The sequence below is a fragment of the Convolutriloba macropyga genome, chromosome 1, assembly GCF_964194025.1.
Source record: "Convolutriloba macropyga chromosome 1, txConMacr16.3, whole genome shotgun sequence".
NCBI lineage: Eukaryota > Metazoa > Xenacoelomorpha > Acoela > Convolutidae > Convolutriloba > Convolutriloba macropyga.
Genome location: NC_134468.1, coordinates 83935868 through 83963511, shown reverse-complemented (window position 1 = coordinate 83963511; position 27644 = coordinate 83935868). Strand labels below are relative to the sequence as shown.

General features: G+C 35.0%; 1 protein-coding gene across 2 annotated transcripts; it reads right to left on the bottom strand.

Moving 5' to 3' along the window:
- Window positions 1-5370: 5370 nt before the first annotated feature.
- Window positions 5371-19526, bottom strand: LOC142352225 (uncharacterized). 2 transcript variants are annotated; one of them, XM_075404685.1, is made up of 4 exons: window positions 19468-19526; window positions 12365-12546; window positions 11253-11471; window positions 5371-5705 (listed from the first exon to the last, which is right to left on the bottom strand). In XM_075404685.1, the coding sequence occupies exons 2-4, from the start codon at window positions 12543-12545 to the stop codon at window positions 5434-5436; spliced, it is 672 nt and encodes a 223-aa protein (XP_075260800.1). In that variant the 5' UTR covers window position 12546; window positions 19468-19526; the 3' UTR covers window positions 5371-5433. The 2 variants fall into 2 exon arrangements, with proteins under 2 accessions (XP_075260800.1, XP_075260792.1); XM_075404677.1 differs by lacking the exon at window positions 19468-19526 and adding an exon at window positions 18328-19041.
- Between the last annotated feature and the right edge of the window lie 8118 nt (window positions 19527-27644).

Sequence of the window (27644 nt, the reverse complement as noted above, 5' to 3'; positions counted from 1 at the left end):
CGTAGCACAATTACCACAGACGTAGATTTAACTCCAGAACAGTGTAGGCAGGCTAGATTAACTAATAAGTTAAGTATTAACGGAAAAGAAATTCCGATTAAATTAAATGTAAGAACAACTTATATAAAAAATTCCGGTCCAAATATTGGAGAAAATCCAAACGAATGTGACGATTCTGGCTGGATAATTCACGATACATTTGAAACTTATATGCAGGATACAACTTTAAATGTTAACCTGCGGGGAGGATCAGTAAATAACTGGCAAAATATTCCCCTGCCTTGCACATTATCAGAAGGCGGTTGTCAAAGCACGTCAACCGAACCCCATGCTTATAGCTGGGAGAAACAAGATAATTGCTTGTTCGCTTTAAGAGAACAATTTGAAGGCAAAATGATAAAAATAGGAGATAATTACTATATCTCTAAAGAATCAGAGAAAGAACAAAGCTTTCTATTTCAAGTGTACAATAAGCCTCAATCGCTATGCAATAGCAATAATATAGTTTATCCGTCACCATACGACACAATATATGTTGAATTTACAGGCGGATTTAATATGAATACAGGAGAGGCACTCGAACCTCTACCTAATATAAATAGAATTACTAGACTTCCGAACAATTCACTAAGTTCGCTTAATATCTCCCGAACAGAGATAGATTACGAGGCACATTTGAATACTAAATTCGACTACTATCAGTAAACTAATTTCCGAAGGCTACAACTCTCTGAAATAAATACTATACAACAAATTTGTGAATTAGAACGTTCACTTAAAAATACACAACTTGCATATTCGCGTCTCAGCCCTAAGCTGGCTGGTTTTCTGTTAACTAATAACAGATCTATGTTTTTAGAGACAAACGGCAATATAGCCTGGCTATATCACTGTCCAAAATTTTATTCGCCTTTACAAGTAATGGATGCTTGTTACGATCGAATACCGGTGTTATATAAAAATAAAGTTCGCTTTATCGATCCAGTTAGCAGACAAACTTTCACTACTGCTAAACAACAACCATGTAACAACAAACAAAAGAATCTTTTTCAACTAGATATTGAAAATGTTAACTCTTGGATCGAGCTAACTCCAAGTATAACACAAGTCACTGGGCCAGCATTATTTGCCCCCAGCAATCAGAAACACAAAATGGTTTCGATGAAATTCAAAAAGGGACAGGAAGTTTCTTTTCATGTCAAAGAAGACATGATTGCATTTTGGAACAATGTAACTTTAAATTCCGAAATGAAAGACGCAGCGCAAGAGTTTTCTCGTGAATTAGTTGAGATTCAACATAATAAAAGCCAGCCTAGTGGTTATAGCAACTACTACACTACAAAAACAATATATTTAGATTCTCTAATCTCGTCACAATTCTTACACAACCGGTATATAAAAGCCTTCGGCCGAATACACTATTATTTGGAACAATGCGGAATTACTTTTGCTGTATTCCTTTTTGTGAAATTTATAATCGACATTGTAGTTTGCATCATTCGAGCACTACAAATACACAAAATTACTGGAGCCTCAGTGAGTTTTGGGAAAGTAATACTATCAGCTACTTTCAATATACTTTTTCAGTCTATAGTAACTTCAGTATTTCGTCCTACTGAAGAGAGAGACGACTCAGAACACTTAGTACAAGCCCCAACTTATAAAGAGCCGACTATAAACATATACCCTCCTATACAAAGTGAGCTACAATCAATTAGACAAGAGAGGGAAAATCACTCTAGTAATGATTATTTCCCAACCTCTCCAGTGTAATTAAATCTAATTAATTACAACTATAAATAACCCTTTGTATAAAATTTTTTTTAGAACATAACACTGGACGACAATGACTTTCTGCTGCCAGCATTCGAGGAATTACTAGACGATGCACCTCCATCAGAACTTCCCATCGGCATTGTCACACAATATCTAACAACAACCGAGGAGCCCCAATCATATGAGCAACAAGATACCCAACAACTGTCAGAACAGCCTCAACAACCACAACCAGGACCATCACAACTCCAACCACCAGTGGCAGCAGTCATGCCAAAGACACTTACTGTGAAGGACAAAATCAACCGCCAAATCAAAACCGAACAACTAGTGTGCAACCCAAGCTTCAAGGGGCACCCAAAATATGACATGAGCTTGAACTATAAATTGCAAAACCACGCTAACCTATACAAACTGATCTCTTATAACCCCAAAGCAAAAACTTATAGAGCGAAGAATTTAGGCATCGATTAACAAATCATCTCTGTCCCATTTCATTTCCTAACCGCCAACCTCGACAGCTCAGAAGACAACTACATTCGAAACCTCGAGCAAAGTTTCCTCAAGGAACGTTACAAGAATTTCCAGCTCCAGCAGCGCAACGAAAGCCTGCTGAGAGAACTAAGAGACTATCGACATGGAGACTTTCGAGGTAACGACAATTTTTCGAATCTCTGAGCCGGGGAGAAGGCACAAAAACTTTTTTTTACATAATCTGTTGTAAACCTTAAAATTTATAACTTGTCTTTTTTTTTATCTGTAAACTCTAAAAATTTATATGTGTACCTTTATTGATGCTATGATTTTCATTTTACCCCCACTATGGACCGGGTCGGGATGTACTGAAGTAATGTTTATGTTGAATACTTAGCTTAACTAAGCTAAGTATTCAAATTACATCATTCTAAAAATAGAATGATGTAATTAGCTGAACCGTTCATATTGCACAAAATGTCCGTCCAGCCAAACGGACATTTTGCCATCCAGCAGGACGGCAACTATCCCGTTCTGAGAACTATATATAGCAAAGAAAGAATCACAACTTTGAGAAATTAAGAAATAACAACTCAGAGAAACTGAGAATCTAATATCTCCAAATTGAGAAAAGTAATCTCAAAACACAAGTAATTCAAAGAGGAATTGCCAAACTCTTTCTCAACTATATCGAATAACGAATAGTTAGAGATATCTTCAAGTCAGGACTTTATTCAAAAGAGAATAAGTTACTGATAAATTAATAACGTTCTTACAAATATTCCGACCCTTTCCCTTTTTACAAGTTAGATTTAATAACTCTAAGTGCAACCCTCATAATTATACCATTAGTGCTGTAAATTATCTATGTTAAACTTTTACAAATCATATACAAATCTTATAACTAGAATAATTAGTCAAATTTACATATTTAAATCCTTAAGTAATTTCATGAGACTTATCAGGCTTAGGAAGATAGCGTATACTAGGAGTAAGACCATCGAGTCAGAAGTTTGAACCTTCGCACCCCCCTACCCACTAGTATATAGTGACCAGGAGTTTATTTATGTGGTAGATTTTTTTCCTAATGAGCCAAGTTCTGAAAGTGAGTGCCAAGTTGTGTCCTAATGAGTCAAGTTCTGTAAGTATTGAGCATTAGAGCCAAATTAGAGAAGAATTATAAGATTTAACCATTACGCCTGAAAAACTTACATTTCACATGAACAATTTTACTTGAAACTGTCAAGTTGAAACTATATATAGTTTCAGATCAAATAATACTTGCCTGTTTGATTTTGTTTTTGAGTTTTCAAGAAAGGTAGGGAAAAAGTTTTAGTCCTCGGATGAATTTCTTTTGTAAAAGGTTTTCACTGTTTTTCTGTAACTTTTCAATGAACACCATATAACGTTTATGGAGTCCAATTTTAGGTGGCTCATTTACTTATCAAATAATTTTACTCTGAGCAGTTTTAGAGAATACCGATTACGTATTTCTCTACATAGGAGCGAGGTCTTGATTATGGATTTCCCTTCGATTTGCTTTTTACCATTTTTGAGCATTTATTTTTAAGAGAGAAACAAAAAAAGTAACCACTGTACCTCAAAGTAAACATGCCAGGAAAACAAATTTAGATTGGTCATTGCTAATTCAGCAGGAAATTGAAGATAGAGCTTCTTTTTCAACCTTAAGATTCTTTTGCGCGGGGTCGACTATAAGCGATTTTGCTGAAATTAAAGCATAAATAGTTGAGACAAATTCTTGTGATCTCTTGAGTTTTTCTAACTGTTGGCGTGTTAACCTACTGTTCATAAAACTTTCAAGTTTTATAAAGGGAAAAATTGAAGATCATTTTAATATTCATTTGTTGATATCTAATTAAAAACTAATATTTTGTCGAGCACCCACAATTATCTCATTTTGCTCCTCCTGCGTTTGATATTGACAATCGTTATGTAAATCGGAAAAAAATGAAATTGGAAAAAACTGTTTGCAAAATTGCCCACGTTAGTGTTGAAATCACTTAAATTTTTGAACTCAATTTTTTGTATCAATCACGCTTTCCTATCCACGTTTCAATCAAGACCAACTTAGATAAGAAATGAAAACATGACACGTGGTTTGAAATTACTTTCGAATGATATCAATAAACAAATTGATATCAATATGTTTATCAGTTACCACAAAAAACGTCAAATCAATCAGCAATCGTAATGTGTGATCAATGATGAACGATCTAAGCTATTGTTCACATGGTGATTTTACATTATGATTTGATAATCATAACATACATTCGATATTCTCCTACCAAGGTTTTCCTACCAAGAGTTTTATCGACGTTTTCCAACCAAGAAATTTTCCAGTTCAAGATCTTAAGAACATAGCTCAAGTTTTGTTTCATACAATTTACAGAAGAGTTCGAACTGTGACCCCATCCCCCCCCCATCACCCTAATTCTGAAGCAAACAGTTCGGAAGGGTTCTTTTGAAAACTGAAAGAGTTGTAAGCTTTTTAAAAATAAAATCTAAAATTTAATTAACAAATAACATTTTCTCAACTATTATCATGGTCCATTATCGTCACGTAATCAACAATTTATCAGAAACAGTCGCGAGAAACAGCAGTATTTCAGGTTGAGTTCAATCAGTCCCAACCAGTTGATTCTTTGAATCTTTGTTTAAGTAGTTTTCTTGTGTTTTTTTATAGGTTACATTACTCTGCTTGCAGTCACTGAGAACTTCTGGCGTTTATCGAGAACTGCAAAGCGGTTCTAGATATTAAGTCAGAATTTCGAAGAGACTTCTGCAGAGTCACGTAACCATGCTTAAAACACGCACCTTGCAAGTTTTTTATAGTCTGTCCCATAAAGTTGAAATAAGCAAACGTTCGAAAAACACCAAAAACGTGCAATTTAGCATCACTGTGGTCATTTGAATGTAAACGTTTTCCCATTAAGTTTTCATTCATCAATTTTTTCTACATATTTTAAATTTGAACTTTGAACTCTAACATGTGGCTTTTGAAACGTTCGCGCTTATTGCAACTTTATGGGACGCGCTATAAACGATGAAAGTCAATGGAAGCCAACATCTGGTTACGTATATATTTAAACTTCTGGCATTTTAACTTCTGGTACTACTGACTTCCGGCATTTTTTAACGTGCACGTGCGTGTTTTAAGGTCATTTAAGTGGCAGGATGTTGATGATCTGGTACACTGCTTCGTGGCGAGCCGTTTGAACTCGCAACTGCTGGTGTCTCCCCATCTGCGTTGTAAGACTGCCGTTGTTGAGACGATACTTTATCAGCTGCCACAGCTACCAACGATATCACAAGACACAACAGGGAGAGAGCGAACCCGACCCAAATCAGAACTCCGCCCCAACCGGGTCCATCGACATTGGCCAGTTCCTCGTAGCCGGATGCCAGACATGCACAGGAAATAACAAGGAGTACGACTAAAAAAGATGTTAAATGCGTGAAAACTGTGAAACTGGAACGTTACTGGATTCAAACTTACTTGCAAAGGAATCAAATAAAAAATGTGAAAATTGGAGTGATTGTGGCGAAGGTTTGTAATATACACGATTCGCGGTTACCCGGGTTGACCCTTCTTAGATACCATATCTAAGACCATATATGGTTCCATCCAAATCAAGGCAAAATTTCTTGCATGATCTTGCTCTGGTTTCTAAGATGCCACATATGATCTTAAGTATGTTTTCAAAAGATCTGGATAAAAAATCATATTTCGTAGAACAGCAAAGTTCTCAAGAATTTCTTAAGAATGGCACTTTTTATGGTCTTAGATGGATTTGTTGTTATGTTTCCAGATTGTTTTAAGACTGTTTTAAGATTGTTCTCATGAAAATAATTCAGCGCCTAAAATAGCAATTCTTATTAAAATTTACTGTTAAATTCACCACTTAAAAATTCAGCATAAATCAACTTACCTCTTACAATATATAAAGTAAGACAGCCTTTCTGAATTTCCTCCTTAATAAAAGCACCAGCTTTCAATCCATCGGGCGGAATATTTAGATTTGCATTTTGCTGGAGAATTTTTTCCCACTGTTATTGTTGTTCTGAACCAATAAATTGCAACGGAATTATATGCTCATCCAGTTTCTTATTGAGTCAGTTTTGGGCTGAACGATGTCTTTGATGCAGGTGGGTTGGGGGGGGGGGTGGGAGGACAAACAGAGAGCAGGCAATTGTTACTAAATTTGTCCGTATATGAAAAATACGCATGCGATGATACTTTTTAGGCCAGTGTATGATGACCATACGAAAAGAGGGGTTTTTTTTCAATGCCCATACAAAAAGAGGGTTAGGAGCAAAATTTTCTTCAGTTTTCATCGTGCGTTTTAAAGCTTACATATAAGAAAGCTTGACTAAGAAAACTATTTAGAAGCATAACAAAGAGCTTTGAAAAAATATGCGAAGTATAGTTTTTTCTTTGCGGTATTCTTATTTTAATTGCAGTTCTAGAATGACATAAAATGAGCAAGCATTTTTTTGTTTTTATTTTTTATCCCAATAGATATAGTGTGAAGCATATTCGATAAGGATATGTTTTTGATATATCAAAATACTTTTGTGTTCTGCTACCTTTTTAACTCTAAAAAAGTTTGATGGCTTTTCTAACCCTTCCCCCTGAAAAAAATTGGGGCTTCTTAGACGAAAATGTTAACGTGTGATAAATTCTTCTATTGAAAAATTCATTTTCCTGCGTTTGAGCATAGAAGAAAACAAGGCGGCTCGGTAATGTGCGATCGCACATAAGCTTCCGACCCCGCTCATTCACAATTTTGGCATAATTGTCCACTAAATGAGGAACAGATGGAAAAACACAAAAAACTCAAGTAATTTTCAAAAAAAAACTGGTGTATGAACGAAAAGATAGCCTCCAAAGCAAAAAACTCAGTGGAGTAAAAAATGATGCATTAGATTGATGAGATATGCTGATATTAAGAAAGCGAGCGAAGACGAACGGCAAAATCAAACAACAAACACAAACATTAATTTCATCAAAAAATTTTTGTCCGTTTTAAAAAACAAAACTTAATAACAAAGTCAAAATAGAGTCAGATAAAACTGAAAAAGAACAAAATAACTTGTAATTCACCAGAAAAAAATGGTTATTCACCAGTTCACAATAACGCTTGGTAACAATTAGACAAAAAAAACAATTAATTTCAAAATAATGAAACCATTAGTAATCAACTAAAATATCCCATAGGTTTACTATTATCAATGCTTCTATGGAAGGGAATTAAGAACTCTTGGTATTCAATTTTTTATGCAGTTACAAAAAGAACAACAAATAGACAACAAACTAAAAAATCAATTAAAACGTGCCAGAAAAAGCTTTGGAAGCCGTAAAGCCGTACTTTGGGCCCCAAAAAATATTCGATTGCACTTTAGTCAAACACCGTGTAATATGTGGCGCTCATTAATGAAAATAAGCAACAATTAGACAAAATAGAGAAAATGCAAAATTATGTAATACTTGTTTTTTTTTTCGAAAAAAATTTATTTCATAAAAGACATGAAAGCCATTAATTACATAATGAAAAATTAAATAGGTTCGTTGATTCTTCCAAACAAAGCCCTCGAGACCTGCAATTGTCCAGAAAAAGTCTTACGTCTACAAAAAGAACGTCAAATATGACAAAAATCAAAAATTAGTTTACTTTTTTTTTGTGGAAAAACCCGTGTCGAAGCCAGTAAAGTCATAACGAATTCTTTAAAAACATTAGATTTTGCGACACCAAACCCTTTTGACACCTTCCCTTGACAAAATTAATGTCATCTTTAACCTTTAATTAACGAGACCAGGTAACAAACAGACAATAAAAGGAACAAAGTTCCGATGTTTAAATGTTTTTTTTTTCATTTTGGAAAACAATTGCTTTCAAAGTCATGAAAGCCATTATCTAACTTCTAATATCAGAACATAGGCTCATCTACTTTTCAAGGAAAGCCAATCAAATCGAGTCCTTGTACAGGAAATTAAATACGAATAAAAAGACAAAGTAAAAACGACAGTTAGACAAAATTAAAAAATTCAATTAAATTCTTCGAGAAAGTACTGCCGAAGCGGTAAAGAACCACAATCTATATCTTTAAAGATTTAAATATTATCAATTTTTCGTTATTTTGAATGCGAAAAATGTGATATATGAACTGACAATAACGTGATAATTTGACAAAACTAGAAAACATGAAAAATGGGCAAATACCTAAAAACTAAAAACAAATTGTGAAATCTAGTAGTATCGAAGCCAGAAAACCATAATTTAAGCCATAAAACCGCAATAAAGACTAAATTTGAATTCAGCAGAAAGAAGGAGCACTCTTTGATTGCTGACACTAAGCTACAAGTTGACCAAATTAAGAGAAAAATGGAGGCAAAGTTCAATAAGCCATTTTAAAAGTCAAAACGACCGTAAGCTTTCAAGCAATCAACTAAAAAACTAACTTCAAGCTAATTAGGAAGGTAATAGGACCTATGAATAGTGAGCTTTGATTTGAAATATTCTGTTATTTAATTTAACAAAAAAGACCGATTTTTTTTATAAAAAACCGACTGACAATCCGAATTATTTTTGGATTGTAACGGTCCTCGATTGGTACAGAATTAGTCCTGCTAATGCTGATTTTCCATTAGGAATATTCATTTTTTGGAAAGTCATTGATATCGATGTTTTGTTAGTTAAAAAAATCAAAAATGATTGCTGCGTTTTTGATAATCAACGAATAAATTTAGCAAAAAATGGCAAAGTTTTATTTACAGAGCACTCTCAACGGAAGTTGAAGTAGAATTAGCCCCTTTTTAGTCTACAAAGATTGTTTTAGTGTTGTTTGGTTGTGCACTTCCTGCAATTTTAATCAGAGTGGACTAAAGAAACTTATTTCGTACAGTTTTTGATGAAAAAATCCTGAATTTTGTTAATATTAGCCGGAATTTGTGACAAAAAAATTCAATAAAAGTCTGAAAATTTAGCCGGAAATTGTGACAAAAAAATTCAATGAAAATAGCCGAAAATATATTTTGTCTTTAAACGTAAAATCAACAACATTTTCCTGAAAATTTTTTTCAATTTTATCAAAATTGCCAAAATTTTAGTCCAAAACGGAATTCACTCTATTTTGTCGAAAGTTTAAACCTCGATAACTCCCTGTAAAGAACGAAAATCAAAAAAATCTTTTTAATTCCATGTTCTACACTGGACAAGCTTTCTAATGATACCAGTCTCAACTCTCTACGATGAATATATCGATCGGCCAAAATTGACAATTGACTGAACAAAAAAAAACCCATTTGAGTATATAGTTCCTCCCCCCCCCCCTCAAGAGGGGTCGGAACAAAGAAAACCATCGATCACAAACTGATTATTTATCAACGTTATTGCGTCAATCATCAAAATTTTTATCCATTTTCTTCGATATTTGTTCTTTTTTCAATAATTTTGCATTTACCTACCAAACAAGTTAAGTGGGGAAAAAAGTTGTACCTTCATCGGTTCTTTTCCACATCTGTTTGAAACAACGACTCCGTTAAAATCACCTTTTCTCAGATTATACATGAATAATTATTCTAATGAATCCATTAAAATTGTTCTGGACTGACTCACTTTGTTAATTCTTTGATTTTTTTTTCACATTTTCTTCAAATTAAAAACGTGGAATGTTCAGATGTTGAATTTTCAATAACAATAACTCAACTTACTTAACTGAAAAATACGGCTGAATATGATATGCATGTTGCTCATATTTACAGTTGTATGTATTTTTTGTTCTCAATAATTTTCTCTCCCTCTCTCAGTAAACGTAGAATGGAATTACAGAAAAAGACGATTTTCATGATAAAAATTCATAAATAAGTTCTATTTCGCGGTAAGTTGAGTAAGTTTTGAACAAAATCCGAAACAAATCTCGGCTTTCAAAATTTTCAATTATAAAATCAAAGCGTTTTAACAACTCAATATCTTTAAATTGACTAGTTAAAATTTTTTGACGTATGCAGGTGGGGTGGGGGGGGGGGGGGGGTGGTAAACGTCGTGTAAATGCGAGGCTGAATGAGTAAAATACAAGCTAATAGAAGGGGAGAAGTTGAAACACAGATGTGCAACTTCTACAATGCCAGATTTTCCTAGATGCAGTACCAGATTTCAAAACTTGCACGTTGTTCTCGTTTCAAGCAAGGGGACTAATTTTGAGGGTTATTTCAAAATTTTTTGACTTATATCTTGAACCAACACGTGGTTCTCAAATAATGCCCGATTTTAACAGTGACTGAATTTCACCTCTGATATGAATGTTGAGTTAATCGACCCAAGTCACCTAGCTGATCAGAACAAATTGAGTCGCGCACAGTGGGGGGGGGGGGGGGGGGAGGCGTACAAACAGGAAGAATTGATCAATATGCTACCACAATATTCTCCCATTCTTATGGTTAAATGGGAGATATGATTTCAGGATTAAGCTCATTTATCATTAATTATTATCGGCTTTTAGTGCCATCTTAAAATGAGTATCCAGTTTGTTTCAGAGCATTCAGTGCGTACAATATGCTAGCGCTAGGATCCGGATTTGAGTCGCAGTTTTTCTCGGTTATTTGGAAAAATTTTGAGCATTTTTCTGAAATTGACTTTGTGCTCAACTTCACGGATGATTGCCCTTTCTATTAGCCGCCAATTCTTCAATTTCGGAACAAACTATAGCGTATTATTTGTTTGAAGGCTATGTGTAAGCCATATAGTAAAGCAATATTGAAGCAATCGACTAAAAAATAATTTTTTGGCGATTTTTTCGAGACTACTTTTAAACAAGAGTGCGCTCAATTAGGCTTGACTTTTGGAATTTCTGATAACTCCTTTCGTCGCAGGCGTTACGACAGTGAAGGATGTTGTCAATTGTCTTCGAGAATTTTGTCTGATCGTCAAGAGTCGTGTTTATTTCACTCACAATCAGCTAAACAGTGTTAAAAAAAGACTTACCATGAGCAAAGTTGACCCCAACCAGCGTGACTGCTCCTTTGGTGCCATGGAAAATGTCCAACAGGAACCACACAAATGAGAAGAAAGACACGACAGCCGAGAAGTGACTCAACAGCAAAAACACTCTGGCTGAATTGGCTTTAGACTGGAATGCGCCCTGTTCCAGTTCAAAAGCTGCCCGGTACACCTCAGGGATCAGATTCAATTCCTTCCCAAAATCTAAAAATTTCCCAAAATCTAAAAATTTCCCAAAATATGAAAATTTTCCGAAACTGAAAATTTCCCAAAACCTGAAAATTTTCCAAAATCTGAAAATTTCCCAAAAACTGAAACTTTCTCAAAATCTGAAAATTTTTCAAAATCTGAAAATTTTCCAAATATTGAAAGTTTTCCAAAATCTGCCAAACTCTGAGTGAAAAGCAGAAGTTTTATTATAAACACTGGAATGTAAATTTGAATAATTTTATTATCGTGTTAGACCTAACCAGGAATTTCTTTTAAAAGCTGTATAAATACGTCACATTTTTATTCAAATCATTTAAAGTTTCATTTTGTCAATGATTTTCAATTAATCGAAGGAGTTTTGGTGGATTAACATAAAAGGCTGTTTTGAAATTTAAAAAATCAAACTTTTTTTTGAAAATAGCATCTTTCGGTTACACTTAATTCATCAATATTTTTTACGCCAAAAAATGCGTTCCGGGTAGTTATCCATAAAGTATAAATTATTCGACAGTAACTGCTGTACAATACTCCAAAAAGGATCTTTTCGTTTGTGCACCCCCCCCCCCCACAGTACGTTTATGCGCCCCCCAGTTACAGAGCACGTGCCATTACATAGTAAATCATTATACAAAAATATGGCACGTGCATCTGGGGGATGCATATAATATGCGCCCACTGAGCTGGGGGCACAAAAGGAAAAGATCCATTTTTTTGTTTCCATTGACATATCTATAATTAAACTAACGTTCTTACAATTTTCTAAAGTTTACCATACTACAATAATGGTTTGTATATTCTAAAAGGTGGGACTATCCATTGCGATTTGTATATTTGGAGGGTCGATCACAATCTACCGATAGGGGATAGAGGGAACCAATTCCGCTAACCCAGATCATAGGACTGGTTCCCGTCAATGTCGAGAGTCCACAACCCAAGTTGGATGTCAGTGGAACCCTTGAAGACTACAATGCCTCCCGCGTGCCCCAACATGCATGACAATACTGCCATCAGGGCCAAAACACATGCACTCACACAGCATACTAGCTTCACGTTCTCTCCCTTACCCATTCTGAAACGACAATTGACGTGAAAAGTTTTGAAAACTGGTTTCTGTTTCTGACCGGTACCCAGGTTGAGGTCCAAACCGAACTCGCCTCTGATGACGCCATGCCAGACAAAGTGACCTCTGATCAGACAAGTTCCAGACCATTGACCAGACAAAAGTGCGCTCGGAGCTTTTTCCAGACCATGTAATTCGAACATACCGTGCCATATGTGTGCTTGAAGATGGTCTGATCAGAGGTCAATTTGGTCTGGACACCTCGACCTGGGAGAATATTGAATATTAGCAGCTTAGATTGAGATGTTCCAAATTTTGGTGTCTCGTCACTGGAGTCTCACATGGAGGGAGGAGGGAGGAAGGAAGGAAGGAGGGGTCAGGGGATGGGCGTGAGAGTGACGTGTAAGAGTTAACCAACTTAAATAGTCTGTACAGAGCAAACTAGCACAATAGTCTCAAAAATGGCCGCTTTTGCTGACCTTGTTGGGCTATGGATTTTTGCAAGCGAAATAAAAAACGTTTTTAACTAAGAAGAGAAATTAAATTTTAAAAATGAGATAATAACAATGATATTTCATAGTAGAATTTAGAGGTTTACAGGAGAGAACTCATTACTAGATCAATATGGTGATTTGATTTTTGGGATTAAAAAGGGCTCAAAAGTCAGCTGTATATATTGAAATTTGGAAAATTAAAGTTTCCTTCCAATGATTCTAAATATGTTGAAGACTCTAGGTTGATCAAATTTTTAATACCGCCACTCAGACTTGAGCTGATTGCCGTGAATCTGTTCCCATTAAAACTGATTTGAAAGTTTCCACCTTCGTTACGGGTAAGAATTTCGTGATAATGTCGGTTGCCATTTTGTCACTAGCAGCGTTATGAATTGAAATAGTTCCATCTGCCGTCTTGTCTCGACTGAAGTGAAAATTTGTCTCAATATGTTTGCTCTTCTTGTACATGAGTGGGATTTGTCATATACTGATACAGCTCGGGTTGTCCTCTCCAATTGCTATTGGATGTTTCTGTTGGATGCCAAACTCCGTCAGAAATTGTTTCAGATACAATGCCTCTTGAGCTGCTGCGAATACGCCCTGATATTCTGCTTCTGATGAAGAAAGCTACTGTGGCCTGCCTCTTGAGCTGCTGCGATTACGCCCTGATAATCTGCTTCTGATGAAGAAAGCTACTGTGGCCTGCCTCTTGACACCCCAGCTGAGTGTTGCTGAGCTTGGAGTATTAGCCCGTTGTTGATTTTCTGCATCACGTTGCCCCACTAAATGCTGACTAGCCTCCTCTGTGTAAGTGAGTATTAAACCTTCTGAACCTCAAAGATATTGCAGGTGTCCGTTTTCGCGCAGCCAGTGTTGATTGGTAGGGCATTCATTTGTCTGGACAGAATGTTGACAGTGAACATGATATCTGGCCTCGTCTGCTTGGCCAGATACAGATGTGATCAAACCAAGCTGTAGATCCTTTGATCCACTTCTTCGTCTCCGTTCAGGGCTGTCTGAAGTTTCAATTTCAAATCAGCTGGAGTTCTTGAGGGTTTGCATTGATTCATTTAAAACCACTCAAGCTTTGTTGCAATAGGGTTCTTGGTCAACTATGACATTGCCATCTTCTCGTCTGATTCTTAGACCCAGAAACCATTGTATTCTCGCTCTGTCTTCCATGTGAAATTTTTGCCTCGAGTGCCTTCTTAACATCGGAGATCACTCTCATGCTTCTTGATGCTACTATGATGTCGTCAACCCAGACCAAGATAAAGGGGTGACCCTCTGTCTCTGCTCTCGCCAACAAGCAATGATAGTTCTAGCTTCTGGTGAAGCCCTTTCTCAATTGGAAGTTTGCCAGTTCTTTATAACAGTGGTTCGCAGCCTGTTTAAAACAAAAAATGTTTTATTAGATATAACTTTCTTTTATCTGATCTTCGTTTTTCAAACACCTGTGGCTGTTCCAGAAAACACGTCTTCCTCATGAAAGCCGTCTTAATATCAAATTGGTGCATCACATGGCCTTGCGTCTTTGAAAGCTGAAGTAGAATCCTGAATGTCTGTGGCTTACAGGTAGGCCCAAAGGTGTCAAATAGTCCAGTCCTTCCACTTGTTTGAAGCCTTTCGCTACATTGTGCACTTTGTATTTGTCGTCTTGACCACTGGGTCCCAATTTCAATTTGTAGACCCAAGTGCCCGGTATGACGTCCCTGTCTGTGGGTGGTCTCACTGGGTTCCAAGTCCCGTTGTCTTGGAAAACCTTGACCTCGTTCTTCATTGCCCGGTACCATAATATATATATATATATATATATATATATATATATATATATATATATATCTATGTGTTTATATATATATATATATATATATATATATATATATATATATATCTATGTGTTTATATATATATATATATATATATATATATATATATATATTTGTCTTTCTATGCAGCTTATACCGTTATTTATGCCGTTGTGTAGCTTGCAATCGTGCGTACCGGGTATGACATTTGTTATTTGTTATTTGTTATTTGTTATAATATTTGTTATTTGGGTACAATATTCGTTTTTTCATGAAAAAGTCAACAGTTTTTAAGCACAACATGAAAAAAACTAAACTTTTGGGCAAAGCAGAAGCTATCAATACATTATAACAAAACGTACCCAATTGGCTCTTACTGAATTAAATATATTCATTAGGTTGACAATTAATTGAACCAACATTAAATACTTTTTGTGACTCATAAACAAACCTACCAAATAAAAAACGGAATATGGTTTTAAGTGAGGTCGAGAATAAATGCAGCTGTCGTTCAACTTTTATATACGTCAAGAAGGATACTGGCACCAGTGATAATCCTCAATGGGCATAAGCTAAACGATTTCTCTGATATCGGACAGAAAAAGTTGTCTTCAATAAAGGATCAATAATTTATGGAAAAGCCGCTGCATCGATGGAGGATCAGAAGAAAAGAAAAGTTGGCGATGTGATGTTTAACATAATGTTCCCGCGTGTATCATCTTCAACCTATTGACACAAATCAAGATTTATCTGAAATTTTTAAGATCAACCTTTACGAAGAATCTTGAACAGTCATAAGGTCTTCCAACCGAACTCGGAGATCTCTGTACGTCTAAAAAGAAGACAAACAAGTAACACTAAGAAAGAACAACAAATAACTGAAGATAAAAAGTTCATCCGCTAAATTTATCAGTTCGAGGTCCGCCAGTCGGAGCAATCACAAGCTCGTAGAAATAAAATCAAAGTAAGTAAAATTTATTACAGTTGAAAAACCAGCCAAATTAATATAAATAGTATGTCCAACAGTTATAACTACTTCCTTTTTAACTACTTTATAACAACAGTTATAACATTCTTTTTTCAAACGCTTCGTCGTTTAAAAAAAAAACTCTTGAGAAGAAATATTTCATTGACGCAAAATGTGAAGAATACAAAAACCTAAAACATAGCTGGTAGATTGCCAGAAAATAGCCGCAATAGAATCGTAGATCGGCAGTCTAAACAAACAGTAAAAAAGACAGACCAAAAAATTCGTCTTTTCGTTGAAGGCTGATCTGTTATATTTTGATTAAAAATCTGTATAAGTTATTGCTGCCTCTATTAGCTCAAATAACCTTCATTTAGAGTGACACACACCCATTTGAACTTGTCTCTTTAAATAAAAGTAAATAAAATTCAATTTCAAATTGAGGAAGTCATTTTTGAGAGTGAGGTAAGTCAAGTGCGACCGAAAATTTAATCACGCCATGAACAAAAAACTCGCTCCACTAAGAGCGAAAAAAGACGTCACACATGCAATTCAGTTGAAATTGCATGACCGAATGAGCAAAAAGTGGCTGTGACGTCATATGGTCGTAACAAAATTCATGACGACGAAATAAAAAAACATAGCAGGACAAGTCCTGATATACAATTCACAGAATTGAAGCAAAAACTTAAAAGTACTCTATCGAACCAGAAGGTCAATTGATCAATGCCGGCCAAAACACAAAACCATTTAAAAAAAATGAGAAATTAAAACAATCAAACAAAATAAACAAAAAGATACTAATGGCTAAAACTATTGAAGCGTTTACCCCTAAAGCAAAATTTGACCCCTTTAAATATACCTATTCCAAAAATATGTTCAGAACCAATTCTTGTTTCTGAAATAGGCCCAGCATTATATCTGCAAGACCTGAAAAAAATTATTGGCCCTTGAAGATCGATTAACTCGAAACAGACCAAAAAAATTTTCAAAAAACGAAATCAATTGCAAAATTTAAGGAAATGTTGCTAAAACTCATGATAATAATATCTTCAAAATCCTTTCTGTGTCTCTAGAGGCTATCGAGTAACCCAATTACAAGCCTTACAAAACAATCGATTACTTAAATTGTTGAAAACATATCCATTTAAACTAACAACCACGCAATAACTTTTTAACAGACCGTGGAATAAGTTTTATGGCACTTGAGAATGGACAAATATCAAAAGTTGACAAACACTTTAGAAAATCTTAAAAAAAATTGAAGATTTTGTCCAAAAAAATGGTAAAACTCGAGACAATAAAAAATTGAAAACCAATCCATTATCGATAGAAACTATGCAGTACTCTATTATTGAACAATAAAGGTGATTTCATGGCCCTTGAAACTGAAGAAACTCAAAAAATGATAAAATTTGTCAAAAAACTTGAAAAAAAAAAATGCAAAAATTAGTATCATTTTGCGTGTTTCTGTTAGTAGTACCAAAACCTAAGCTCATTAAATGGTCATAACAAGTAATTTTGTTTTGCAAAAGGCCTTCATCAACTTTTAAAAACTTAAACCTGAGACTAATCAAACAAAAAACTCAAAAAAATCAGAAAAAACATGAAAAATTGCACCAGTTTGAGCCCAGAAACTCCTAATAGAGACCTTTTAACCTTAATTTGAGGCCATCCCAGCAGCTGCACCACTATATGCACTTGACGGACAACTACAGACCACTTTGGACCTCTAATGAAACTTAATGCCCGCTGGGCTTTACCTGTTTATCCCGTTTTGAAAGATCAAAGTCATGGAAAAATGTGTGAACACATCTTAAAAAAAACACAGCGCCCAATACAATTCAAATTCTTTGAATTGTAAAAAACCAAGAGAAGGCCAATAATAGCCCCAGCTATCGCTGTGCGGCTATTAAAAATTAATACGTGAAAAGATTGATTAGTTGATTAGTTAATTCTTGTGAACTGGAAAAAATATATCTAAGTTAGTAACTCAAAAAACTAGGACAAAGATTTACCCAGTGTTTTCATTATAAAACTGCTATTACCATTAAACCAAACAATTGGATCGTGGTCTTTAAATTGAGCAATTTGATGTAAACGATGTAATAGAAATTTTACAAAATTTGCTAGAAGATATATGATGAAATTTTATCACAAAAAGTTTTCAAAAATCTATTGATTACAACGCAACTGTTTCCTCATAACTCTAGATAGTTATTATAGACTTATAGACTTAGAGACTTAATTATATACTTAGAGTACAATTTTGCCCAAGCAAAGCCAACTGCAGTAATAAAAACCATGCACAGCATCGTACGCAAAATCGTACTTAATTTTACAGAGATGTGTTTGTTACTAGCACCAAAATTTGACGACAAAAAAATGTTTCAAAGGCCCTGTGGCTTAATATAAATTGGATCAAATTAAAGGTCAATGAAAAAATGCAAAAATATTTTGGGATGATTGGAATTTTGATCAGTCAAGCCGTATTACATTATGAAAATGAGCCATTACTAACCTGATTTCAGAACCAATAATATCAATTGAACTTGACCGATTTGTGGGGCCAAAGACTAACAGGTCAAAGGCTTTGTTATCTCTATAAATCAGTTAAGAATTGGTAAAAACAATGTAATAATAATTTAGCGCACAGTTACGAATATATTCAATAAAGTTTGAAAAGTAATTTAAAACCGTGCTCTATCAGTTAACGTATTTATTAACTGCGTGAAGCAATGTAATCAATGAACGCTTATGTGATCAATAATTGCTGTAAAAAAGTCGTTTCAAACTCAAAAACATGACCAATTGTGGTGAAAATTTGACAATAAAAACTGCGAACTTCAAATTTTCTAATCGGCTTGACCACGCATAAATATTTGCTACAAAACGTAAGCATAAAACCAAAAAAAGAATTCAATATTTTCAGTGAAAGCTTGTTTGTTAAAATTACGCAAATAACAAAGGCTTGTATCTTTTTAACTAGGCGTCATTTTGTTATTCAATTAAAAATTTTCCCCATCGGTTCGTTTGGCATCCAAGAGCTGTTACTAGTCTTGAATTTGCCTCTTCAATTTTTTCAGTTGTTTGTTCTTTATAAACGAAAGCAGTGAAAATATTTCAAAGTGATTAATGTACCAAAAAGCATAACGCTGAATTAGCGAAAAAAAGTTCAAGAATTTTTCGCCAAATTTTTTGCGCAGTTTAATTGATCGATTTTTTTTTAACAAAACGTCTCTAAACGGTAATAAGTGCAAACAGGAGCAGTTCTTTTTATAGAACCCCAATATCCCCCCACCCCCCCCCCCCCCCCAGCCTCTGCAACTCACTCCCCCAGAATAAAGGGGGGATAGTTCTTCTATTAATTGGGAGTACTTGAATCTTTTTGAGGCTGAACAAAAATCGAATTGTTCACAAATAACTATTAATTTACTATAAATATTAGAACTTTTCAATTATAGCTTTCAAACCTTGTGATTACTTGAGTCGCAATAAAAACACACAAATTTTAGTCCAATTGTCCTGAAAAATCGGAAATCGTTCTTCTTTCAAAGCACAATAAAATGCAGTGTGAAGAACAAAAGGACGATTATTTTTGATAAGTAATCGCCCGATTATGGCCCAGGTGTTGAGGATTAAGTCATTGTTCATTCCTTACCTTTTCTCTAAATAGCGGCAGACGTCACAATGCTTTTCAGAGCTAATTAACGTTCCTTCCCCCCCCCCCCCCCCCAGTCCACTAAAAAAAGAACTTACACGGCGTTTAACAATCTGTCCCCTCTAAAAAAGAACTTACGCGTGGTTTAAGACTGTCTATTTTGAATGAGCGTAAACAAAAAAATAACAACAAAAACAAACCCACGCGAATAAATTTTCCGTAAAGCCCACTATATTGTCCGCGTGCAAAACATGAAAAAATAGGGAATAGTGGACAAAAGAGGGTTAAATCTTGCAAAAGGATATACAGCATTATTTTTTTCTTTGGGAAAACAGGAAACGTTTTGACAAAACGTTGAAGAGGCACATACAAAACTAAACCAAAGCCACTGTGAAAAGATTTTGAATGAAATCAAAACAATTTTTTAAAAAATGCCAGCAATGCGACATATAAGAAAAATTCAGACAAAGTAAGGCTATACAATTTGCATTTTTAGAAGGGGTTGTAACACACCAATCATTAGTTCATTTCGCGGTGCGAAATGATAAGTTAACATAAACGATTAAATTAGACATTAAAAAATGCAGTAAACGATAAACATTAATTAAGAGATCAAGTGAATTAAATTAGCAACCGCATCTGGTATAGTGCCAATTCACTCTTCTTGGAGAACACGCACAAAAACAGAAAATAATTATTAATTTATCTGCAATAGGGTTTTATTTAAAATTTTCTTAGAAAAATAAGCATAAACAACCGATAACATAGTATATGAAAAACATTGGCAAATTTTCAAAACCGCTATTTCAAATTTAGTAAATTTTACCAAAAATTCAATTACGTCAAAAAGAAAGAAATAAAAAAGTTTTGAAGTTCAATTTGATGCAGAATGATTTCGTGTCTGTAATACTTTTGATCTTGCTCTGTTGTTGAGTTGTTTCAATTTTTTCAGCTTCCAAAATCTTAAAACCTTGCTATGCAATTTCTTACCCTGCATTTTGAATTTTTAAAGCTACACAATGCTCTCAAGTATCAGCTTCCGAAATTAAAGAGGTTTTTTCCGCCCAAGGGATCAAACATAACTATTGTGTCTATAGAAAGGTTTATCCGGGGGTGGTTAATAACCGATAGAACAAGGAAGCTCGGTAATGTGCATTTGCAAAACAATATTCCGATTCCACTTATCCACAATTATGGCATAACTATCTACCAAATCAGGAAGAGAAAAAATACTTTCAAACAGTCTCAAATACTGATCCAAAATATTTGGTCTATGAAGAAATAATGGCATCCAAATCAAATTATTTAGAAAGTTAAATAATTCCATATTAGTGCGCCGATGAGAACTGCCATCATTATTAAGATCACGAGACAAGACAACAAAATCAAATAGCAACAACAAAGATTCTCATCCAAGGCTCGATGCGACATATAATTTCAAATAATGAGGGCCATTATACATTAATTGAAAATTTAAATAGATTTAAGTTTTTCAGGGCCTCAATATGGAGACAATGAAACCTATTATTATCCAGAATATGTCAGGCGTCTACAAAACAAACGACAAAGTCAGACGAGAAACAGGAAAACGCCATTAAATGTTGCAAGAAAACGTTGCCAAAGCCGTTTAAACCATCATCTGTTTTGTAAAAACTAAGATATGATCCATTGAGCGTTCTTTGAACACCAATAAAGATAAACATCACCTCTGAAAAATGAGACTAGGTAACAAGTATTAAGAAACGATACCTTTTTTCAAAATTAATCTATTTTACAAAATAGATGCCACCTTTATTTAATGACGTAAAGCCACAAATTGACTAAATAAGAAAAACATTGCAAGGCTCAATAATACATTGTTTATTTTGAAATAGGTATTATTATAAGTCAAAACGACCAAAATTTTTCGACTAAAAAACTATATAGATTTCCTTGAAACTCCTTAAGAAGCCAATGGGAACTCTAAAACGCTGCGATGTCATTTGTTTTTTTTTCTGTAATTAATGGACAAAAAAAGCAAAGAATGCAGAATTATTTTGAAAAAACATCAACCGATTACAATCCGAATATTCTTGGACTATCAAAAACAGCAATTACACCAAAACTAGCCGTGCTGTTGCCGTTCGTCCAATAGGAACACGTAATTGTTCCAAATATTATGGATATTGATAATTTGACCTAAAAAATCAATATATCAAAAATAAATGACGTTTTTTGCATTATTATCGAGTAGAATTGGTAAAAAACCTGTAAAACTTTTATTCAAGAACTCTCTCAAAGAACGCACAAGTAAAACTTGCGTTCTTTGGAGTTAGATTGTGTCAGCGGTTTTCAAATGTTAATTTTGCAAACTTAATCAAAGTGCACTCAAAGGGTTAATTTGTTCCATTTTTTTTGAAAAAAGCTAAATGTTGAAAAATTTAGCAACTTTTTTAGCCAAAAACTGGATCAAACGGTTCAACAACACTCTTCTGTTTTTAAAGATAAAAACAGGATTTTTATTTCTTATTATTCGTAACAGTTATTTCGATGGCAGCGATGATTGTTGAATTTTTCTTTCGTCTGCACAATTATGATCCATTTAATTCTTTGATGTAGGTGACTACGGGACCTTGCTTTTTGAGCTGCTGGCTTACTGTTTTAAAACCGGGATCTTTTCATGTTTCGGGGTTTTATCCTGTTCTGCCACTTTTCCCATATTTATGTTGTTGTTCCGTTGGGACACTGAATCTTGGACAATGTTGTTCTATTGTCGAGAAACCACTGATGGACTGAGTGGGTGGTTGCCGAGCCGGTGACAGATGCAGCTCTGAGATTAATTTTTCGATTTTGGTTGGCAAACTGTTGCTTCAGGATGCTGAACTGGTGGTTTCTTTTTCATCTAGAGCGAGCTTGTCTTCATCGCGAGCTTGTCTTTCGTTAATTTTATTCATTTGTTGTTTTTTTTTTCAATGGACTGTTGGAGCCCTTGGACACCTGCGTTACGCGTACACCCGCTATTGGATCTTGGATATTCTTTGCCTAATTCTCGATTGCCTATTTATGCAAAATTTCATGATTGCCTAATTTTGCAAAATTTCTCGATTGTTGCGGACCTTAAAATCAGGCTGCCCATGTTTTTTGTCGGATATGTTTGGATATGTTTATAACACCACAGATACACGGCCAGAATCTTCTAGACTCTTTGGACACTTTTTTGATTGGTTAAATTTGGATTTATTTTGCCAGTTCAGCCTTGTTAGCTAGCTTGGATAGGACCATGGGTTATTCTAGTTGAGCAGGTTGCTTGTCATCCTGATTCTGCTGCATCAAGTATATGCGCCCTGAAATGGATAATTATAGCTCCGCTTAACCTCTTGTCCTTCCTCCATGGTGAACGCAAAGTAAGCCGCAGTGAAAGCAGGCCGACATAAAAGCAAGCCGAAGGTTATGTAACGGTTATGTAATCTATCAGAAATAATACATTTTTAACCGTTACGATCAAGGCTGCACTCTAAAAAATGTGTAGGTAAATTTACCTGAACAGTGTGCAGGTAGGGCCATGTGCAGGTAAAATTTATCAGCACAATTTTCCCCGGATTTTCTTACGTGCACATTATTCAGGTAATTTACTTGCAATTTTTTGTGATTTTAATGTATCCGTTTGAAGAAAATTTGAACACAGGAAAACTGAGTTCGAAAATAAAAGTTGTAGCTTGTCTTTTCAGACAGGAAAGACGATTCCATGAAGCTCCCCTATGATTTTTCCAAAGCTGGAAAGAAGTGAACCAAAAATTTAAAATAATTATCATTAAAATACTTTTAAAACATTTTCAAAATTTCCTAAATTGTTGTGGGATTTTTTTTGGACCGGAAGTTACTCTTGAAAAATAAAAAAAAATTGGTGAACAATGAATATAATTTTGTTGACTAAACTGAAAAAATTTCGCTTGCATTCTGCAAAAATACCTAAACCCGGGACCGCAAAGTCGGCTAGTTCCAAGCTTCCACTGCTATAAGGAAAAATTTGCTTCGGCAAATGGAAGACTGAGAAATTAATACTTGCCATCAAATTAATACTTGACTTCTGCACACTGAAGTCAGGCTGACTAGAAAAGATGGATAATACTTATTTTTAAAAATGTTGAAAAAAGCTAAATGTTGAAAAATTTAGCAACTTTTTTAGCCATAAACTGGATCAAACAGTTTAACAACACTCTTCTGTTTTTAAAGGTAAAAACAGGAATTTCGTTTCTAACTTTTAATCGTAACAGCTATTTCGATGGCAGCGATGATTGTTTAATTTTTCGTTTGTCTGCACATTTATCTTTCGTTTAATTCTTTGATATAGGTGACTAGGGAACCTTGATTCCTGAGCTGCTGGTTTATTTTTTTTAAAACGGGATCTTTTAATGTTTCGGGGTTTTATCCTGTTCTGCCACTTTTCACATATTTATGTTGTTGTTCAGGTGGGAGGATGGACCGGATATTGCATCTTAGACATTGTAGTTCTAGTGTCAAGAAACTACGGATGGACTGAGTGGATGGTTGCTGAGTGGGTGGCAGAGGCTGCTCTGCGATTAATTTTTCGATTTTGTAGCAGATGTTGTGGGCTTTTGGTTGGCAAACTGGTGCTTCAGGATGCTGAATTGGTCGTTTCTTTTTCATCTTGAGCTGGTCTTTCGATATTTTTTTCTCTTTTTGTTTCCTTCAATGGACTGCTGGAACCCTTGGACGGCTGCATTACGCGTACATCCACTATTGGATCTTGGATATTGTTTGCCTAATTCTCGATTGCCTATTTATGCAAAATTTCATGATTGCCTAATTTTGCAAAATTTCTCGATTGTTGCCGACCGTAAAATCAGGCTGCCCATGTTTTTTGTCGGATATGTTTGGATATGTTTATAACACCACAGATAACGGCCAGAATCTTTTTGCCAGTTCAACCTTGTTAGCCACCTTGGACAAGGCAATGGGTCGTCTTAGTTGTACAGGTCCTTAAGACCGGGCCTATCTTCAGACGGTTACATGTCATTTTAATTCTGCTGCGTCAAGTATATGCGCCCTGCAATTGGATTTTTCTAGCTCGGCCTTACTTCTTTTATGGGATCTTTTTCGCTAGCCCCCCCCCCCCAAGTGAATTTGTGACCCCCCATTTGTATACGTTTAAACATTATGTATGGCTTTCAGTTATTACGTATGCATACGTGTGAATAGGCATTTAGAAAATACTACTGAAGCGGAGGTGTGAAAACAATATGCGTACAGTAATAAGTCACTGCAAGTCATGTAAACATCACCCAAAAATTTGTTCTTATTGCGTTTAATTACGAGCATGCTTTGTAAAGGGGTCTGCTAGCACAATTTTCTTGAAAATTGTTACATATATGGTTGTTGATGTATTATACCAGGAACGATATTATGGAATAGAGTAACCTTTTCGGAGGGGAGCAAAATATTAATTTTTGGGCTGCCTAAATTTAGGCTATATATCGGGGGGGGGCTAAATTTCGCGGGGGGGGGGGCGATAACGGAAAAGATCCCTTCTTTTGTTCTTCTTCCATGGTGAACGCAAAGTAAACCGAAGAGAAAGTAAGCCGACATAAAAGCAAGTCGAATGTTATGTTATAGTTATGTAATCTATCAGAAATAACACATTGTTAACAGTTAAAATCAGGGCTCCGCATAGTATTATAATGTATTCCAATGGACCAAAGAAACAAAAATACGTCAATTTGGGATGTAATCCGGAAACGCGAAGTGCGCCCACTGACCTGTTAGGGGCAACTTGCAATATCGGTGTCCAAAAAAATTTTTGGCTGACGTGACCTCATTTTCAAACTTCACCTTGCTTGCCTATCCGCTTGCTTGACCGGCTACTTCCTCCATACAGATTTTGGGAGCAGAATTGCATAGCGAGAAGCACATCCGGGTAAACGATGTTGGATCTTTTGTGCTAGCGCCCCCCCTTTTGTGCAGCGTAATATGTATTTTAACCAAAATTTGTTGCATATAACGTTAGCATCCACAAAATTTCTGAATTATTTTATTTTTGGTGTTACCGGCTACAATATGGTGTCGATTTTTAATTTTTTCAGGAAACTATTCTAAAAGTGCCTTCAACCTACCTAGGACACTATTATTTCAATAAAATGCGATTATCGTTCATACACTTCGCGAAAACTTGGATTTTGTGGGGTGCTAAATTAACTATAGGACTATATAGAGCTGGGGCGCTAGCAGAAACAATCCATGATTTTTTTTTACAAAAAATGATTTCTCAAATTTAGTGGACTTGAGTCTTCTTTAATCGCTGGCCACAGAAACAATTTTCTTTCCAACAGGGCATAAAAGGTGATAAATTTGTTGTACATTGTTTGCATGCGCGCAGTTTTTATTTGACATTCAATATTTTTAAAGATTGTTTGATTGGATTCTATAATAAATGTAAAGGTTTTTTTATGTTTTGTTTTGAACGTTCCACTAAATCCAATTGCCCCAAGAAGATTGTACACAGGAGCATCATTATTATCAGTTTTCTATCTCATGTGCTCAAATGTCTTTAACCTGTTTTTAGATCGAAAGTCGATATTGAGTTGATCGAAGAGACTCTATCTAGTAACGCCTTGATTATAAGTGTATTATTGCACAAATTTAAAAATAATCCTTAACCCATTTTTCAATGAATTCAGCCGTTGGATTTTTTAACAATCCACCTATGCATACTTAATTTCAACTCTATTTTAGTCAAAAGAGGTTCAACAATTTTTTTTTTGGATTTCCCGATTCCGAACGCAAAATTTTCAAGTGTTTTAAATTGCAAGGCAGGATTAATAAACTTGGGACTTTTTCCAATCTTGTTGCTACATTTTTGCTGCTTTACTTTGACTATTAAGTCCCTATTCATATAGGGGCACAAAAATATTGTGAAAAGAAAATCATTCGTCAACTTGCAACATCTGCGCCCCTCGGGTCTTCCCTGGAACTGCCTGTTTGACTTAGTTTAAAGTTTCTATTCGTTCAAGAACGCACACGCCTCACTTACATTGGGGTCTCTGCAAAAGGACTGCATAAATGGATTATAAATCTCTTTCTTGAGTCCGGCTTCGTTATTCGGTGAGATACAATTGCGAATCTCCTCCATCACGACCACGTTTTCACTGATGAGCACGACCAAGACATCCTTCACAGATACTTTAGCAGCCATGTCCTCCGCATGTCTAAGCGGGTGAGCGGGTGATTTTTTGAGAATGACGTATTAAACATTCCCTATGTTATTAGTATTCGAAAATTGCGCAGAAAACTTTGAAGATAAACTGAGCGTTTGTAAACTTGCGTTTGATATGATTACGATCTTCGTTTTTTGCCTTTTCTTTTGAGCATGTAGTCAACAAAATTTCATTCAGCTCCGGACAAACGTGCAAATGTATAAATAATGCCAGGAAATATTATAACGGTGCACCTTTAAAAGTATCCTGATCTGTGATGACAACAAATAGTTTTCCATGATGTTATCTAAAATGCTCAATCGACAGATTAACTCAACAGTTAAAACTCATATACAAATTTTTGTTCTCCAAATGAAAATTAAAAATTAACGTTATATCATTTTTGTATTCTTTCCCTTGCTGTTAAAGAGCTTCAAAGAAGCCACAGCTTAGGAGTAGTAATTGATGCACTTTTCAACTTTTGTACTAACATGCGCAATTTAAACTGCATGAGCAATAATAATTTTAAAAACTTGGACATTTTCAATCAAGATTTTTAGTGATTTAAGATTTCAATACTTTTTCTAGTAAAAATCTTAAGAAATGTGAAAGTTGAGCGAGGATTGGTATGAATTTCCTTGAATGATGCCAGTCACATTAAAGGTGTAACTTTTTTATTCAGTCCAAGTAAAAAGTAATCCCTACTTTTTTTGAAAATCTGCAGACCTATATGTGAGACCATCAGATGTTTAAACTGAATAAAAAAGTTACACATTTAATTTGACTTGTTATCATTCAGGGAAACTCATACCAATCCTCGCCTAACTTTACGACGTAACTTTAACTGATAAACTATCTTTGATAAATACTGACAACATAAATACACAGCAAGATTGTATACTACAATGTCAACTTGCTAATTGATTGTTCATTTTTAGATGTTGTTTTATTTCAATTTGCTCACGATGAATCACCATTGATGATGTT

Excerpts from the sequence above, each read along its gene's own strand:
- LOC142352225 (XM_075404685.1), bottom strand. The coding sequence starts at position 12,545 with ATGGGTAAGGGAGAGAACGTGAAGCTAGTATGCTGTGTGAGTGCATGT. Across the intron at positions 11,472-12,364 it reads GAACCAGTCCTATGATCTGG|ATTTTGGGAAGGAATTGAAT; the intron begins GTTAGCGGAATT and ends GGAAATTTTTAG. Across the intron at positions 5,706-11,252 it reads TGGGGTCAACTTTGCTCATG|TCGTACTCCTTGTTATTTCC; the intron begins GTAAGTCTTTTT and ends CATCTTTTTTAG.